The sequence below is a fragment of the Lupinus angustifolius genome, chromosome LG08 (genome assembly GCF_001865875.1).
Source record: "Lupinus angustifolius cultivar Tanjil chromosome LG08, LupAngTanjil_v1.0, whole genome shotgun sequence".
NCBI classification, from domain to species: Eukaryota; Viridiplantae; Streptophyta; class Magnoliopsida; order Fabales; family Fabaceae; genus Lupinus; species Lupinus angustifolius.
This window is the reverse complement of record NC_032016.1, coordinates 24,147,109-24,151,217: the sequence shown is the minus strand read 5'-3', so window position 1 is coordinate 24,151,217 and position 4,109 is coordinate 24,147,109. Positions and strand designations below refer to the sequence as shown.

Here is a 4,109-nt window from a genome sequence, read left to right as displayed (position 1 = left end):
GATCAAATTTGTTATGGAAGTGCACTAGGATTAACTTAATTGGAAGAGGATGACAGAGGAAATGTCATTTTATGAATACAAAAGGTAAAACAACAGTGACTTATGATAGGATAGAAATGAAGGAAAGACACGTGACATCATAGAAGAATCATTATTACTCATCAGCATCACGCAGGAAGAAGAGATTTTTTAATGATAGAATGCTGTGTTTTAATAGCGCCTGAGATATTAGATTATCATTATAATGTGACATTATAATTTGAAGAAGAAAAAAGCAACCCAAGAAGCTCTACCACACCTAGATAGGAAATATGAAAGGTTTACCAGAAAACTAAATATACTTTATTCATACTATTCACACTTCAATTGATAGATATTTGATAATGATGGGTTATTACAAGGTACATTTTGAACATGAATACTTGCTTCTGCTGAACATAAATAAAACAAAAGAAGCAATAACAAAAGGACTATGATCCTAGTCAAACTTATACTCTAGTGTCATGAACTTTAAAGGGATTCACCTCAGCAGATGAGTACCACTTCATTGCCAATTTAACTGTACTGAGAAATTTCTCTAGTTCATGTTAAATTTAGACCCTACGAAAAAGTTAGAAGGGGTGGATAAGGGACATAATTTGCAGGAATGTCCTCCAATTTACTAAATGCCTTTAGTTCCTACTTCCTTAGCTTGCATTAATAGTGTTTCCCATTGGTTTTTATCTTCTGTGGAGTTTATTGATCCAGAAAGGTCATTTGGCGTCTTGCTATCCACTAAGGCGATGCAAATAGAGAAAGCTTGCAAAATAGAGAGCGATGAATCGAAGGCTATTGAATACATTCCGTGCTTAAATTGTGTAAAACTGAAAGCGCATTGCTGCTCTTGATCATTCCCCTGTGTTTAGCAATGAAAAGGATAGGGAAAATTAATAATCAACAATGATGAGTACAAAAATAAGTTTAACCAAACAAAAAAGTACCTGCATGAAAAGCTCTAGTTGGTTGGCTAAATAAGCTTTGGATGATGTTGGTTTTTGGCCGGGTTGATTTTCAGTAGCAATAACTTGAAGTTTGCAAGCCAAATCCCAACCACCACAGTCACATGACCCACCTGATTTCCACCGTTCAATCAGCGATGAAGGTCCACCTTGACTTGGAAGGCTATGAACTCCACTTGGGAGCAAAACTGTTGCATGCATAGGGTCTTGACTATCGCTCTGGAAACTGCTCTGATGACAGCTATTGATGCAACTTATTGCTTTAGGTATTTTGACAACAATAGCAGCAAGCTCGTCATTTGGCTGATAGTCAATGGCCTCAGCATTCCGTTGCCTTAGATTTACAGAAAACAAAACAAACTCTTTTGTAGTCGACGAGTCCGCACAATTCTGTCTGGCTAGATCATAATCGTGTGAATCAGAAACCTTCATTTGGGCAACACCATGAGGAATGTAATCAGGACCTTTGCTTCTGTTTGCTTGATTAATCCAACTTCTATTCTTCTTCTTAACCTCTCTAAACGTGAAAATGGTATAAATACTGTGGCATTCATCGTTTCCTATGGCACTTAAGTTCTTCACAGTGGCTGCAAGAACGTCTCTGGTATTATCAACAGCAAATGTGAAAAGAGGTAGGTCATTCCTCACGACAATTTTCAGAAGAGCTCGAGTCACTGATGGAACATACTTCTTGGCATTTGGTTTTGGTTTCAGCAATGGATCAAGTAACCTCCTTAAAGGGCTTGACCTTTTTCTGTCTGCATCACCAGGTTTATCATTGGCTGAAATGTTTGAGCTAGCATAGCCCCTTACATTTTTGGAACTGGATTTACGAGCTTCTATGGAGCTCAAATGTGGCACATGGTCATCCCTTTTATAGGCAGGCCCTTTGCTTGTATAACCAATGCTAATGCTCAATCGCCGAAATGGTGAAGAGCTTCTTGACTTGTCAGATGTTACTTTCTGGTCTAATCCCTGGAGAGACAAATTTGCAGAAGTAGTTCGGGTTGTGGTTTCTTTCCTTTCCTCAGCTTTTGTTGATCTAGAAGGGCTTATTCCCATTTTGACTGAGTAAGTAGTAGATAAGGGTGATGAAAAAGTAGAAGCAGAAAATTTGATGCTTTCCAGGTCTGTGGAACTTTGGCCTGATCCTTTAAGCTGAAAATTGTTACAACTAAGTTCAACCGGAAGAGGACAGGAGTGCGAAATATCAAAGTTGAAATCTTTAGGGGAAAGTTCCTTAGGTGTTTCTGGAAAGCTCGATCGACTAGAATTTTCTGACTTCTGAATTGTGGATTTCGGCATATGAGGAAATCTATAATGATTGTTCTTCGGACTGTCTCGAGTCAAACGAAGATCAAATGGCTTGCTTTTGCTGAGGGTTCTTCGCAAAACTGTATCAGTATCTGGTTCTCTCAAAGTATCCACTCTTCCTTCCATTCCACCATCTTGAGTGCTTTTTCCCAGCCTAGCACATGATGCTGCTTCGTAATGCATTCGGTCATTTGGAATGTTGTCACGTTCCTTATCAATATATGGATCCAAATATTTCTTATCACATCCTTTTAATCTACTATTAGGATCTTCCTGGAAAAGATTGTCATCCAAATATTTGCTGTGTGTGCCAATATCATTGTGCCTGCCTCTAAAATTCTGACAATTTCCAACACTGTCTCGAGAGGATTTGATAGCATCGGAGTGGCCTTGAATTGGAGATGCCATAAAGTGAGATTTCAAGGATGGCCGGAGTATCCTTTGACCATAAGGGCAAGAACTATAACCAGATAACCTTTCTTCTGAAACATAAGAGGATGTGTTGCTAGTATATGTTGAACTCGTGCTACTTCTATGTGGAACATGCTTATGGTTGTACTTCCATTGTTCTAGATGCTTCCAATCAAGAACTCCAACATTCAAAATCTTCTCATTCTTTTTCTCCCTCTCTAAGTAACCTGGTAAATTTGACATGTACTTCACCAACTCATCTTCTTCACTTGCCCTTCTATGGTTCCTTTGCTTGTGATGATTCCCCGAAGATTTTAAAGTGTTGTGCTCCTCACTTTTGATAACCCCATGATGACCATCAGCATAAAGCTTTCTATTCATGCTGGTAGATAGTTTCCTGATTTTGTTCAGATATGTAAACTATTCATCAGCTGCATAAAATTTCTCTGCTCCAGCTAGGAACAACTCTACCACCTTTCGTCTCCGAAAAAGTCTGGAAAATACTACAACTTTGTTTTTCTGCTGCACAACTAGATTATATTTAAAAAATCAAACTTAAAACAAAGACTTCAAGATAACTGAATTGTTGCTTATTGACAAAGATAAAATATATCAGAGGTGTCCTTATATGCAGAACATGTAAATCATATCATAACATCAGCAAATTAGATTCGAGGTATTAAACTATATCAAAGACATGAAAGGTCAATATCACGGTAAGAATTCATGACACAAAAAATCTAACAAGAAACTTCATGTCGTCATGTCCCAAGCCAATATTTTACCGAATAACATAAAAATGTTATTTTATGTCTTTTTTATTTTTCTTTTGAAGTATGTGTCAATTTTTCATTAGACTGAGCATAATGTGATACAAAAAAGTGGGACAGCTGATACCCATTCCAGAAAATACATAACATAAGTCTCAAGATGTGAAAGAACCAGAAAAATTGTACAACAGAGTAAATAATAAGTGAGATAAAAACGCAGGGAGAAAATATATAATGTATGGACCAAATTGAAATGACAGAAAGAGAAGGGGAAGCTAAGCTAAGTCTAACACTGAAGCAAGTGGAAGTGGTCCATGCTAGGAAATGAATGTTAAAAATCTAAAAGATAAGGCTTTATGGAAGAGACAAATTTTAAAAATCAAAAATCAAAATCTCTTCTTGACACCACTTATGGAAGGGACAAATTCCTCTGCTACTCAATTCAGAAAGCCATTAGCCACTGCCAGAACAGTAGGGCCTCCATGAGAGGATAACATTGCACATGCTAAGAAAAACAACCTCAAATACTTTGAAACAAAAAACAAAAATATTCCTTTGTTTTTCTTCCTTCTTTCCCAGATATCAAATATTATTATGTACACTAAACTGTTACTAT

General features: G+C 37.1%; 1 protein-coding gene across 1 annotated transcript; it reads right to left on the bottom strand.

Annotated features, from left to right (window-relative positions):
- LOC109355414 lies at window positions 327-3,379 on the bottom strand. Its single transcript, XM_019598565.1, is given in 3 exon segments — window positions 327-684; window positions 686-895; window positions 981-3,379. Coding segments are annotated over 3 exon segments (2,418 nt in total). The 5' UTR covers window positions 3,105-3,379; the 3' UTR covers window positions 327-600.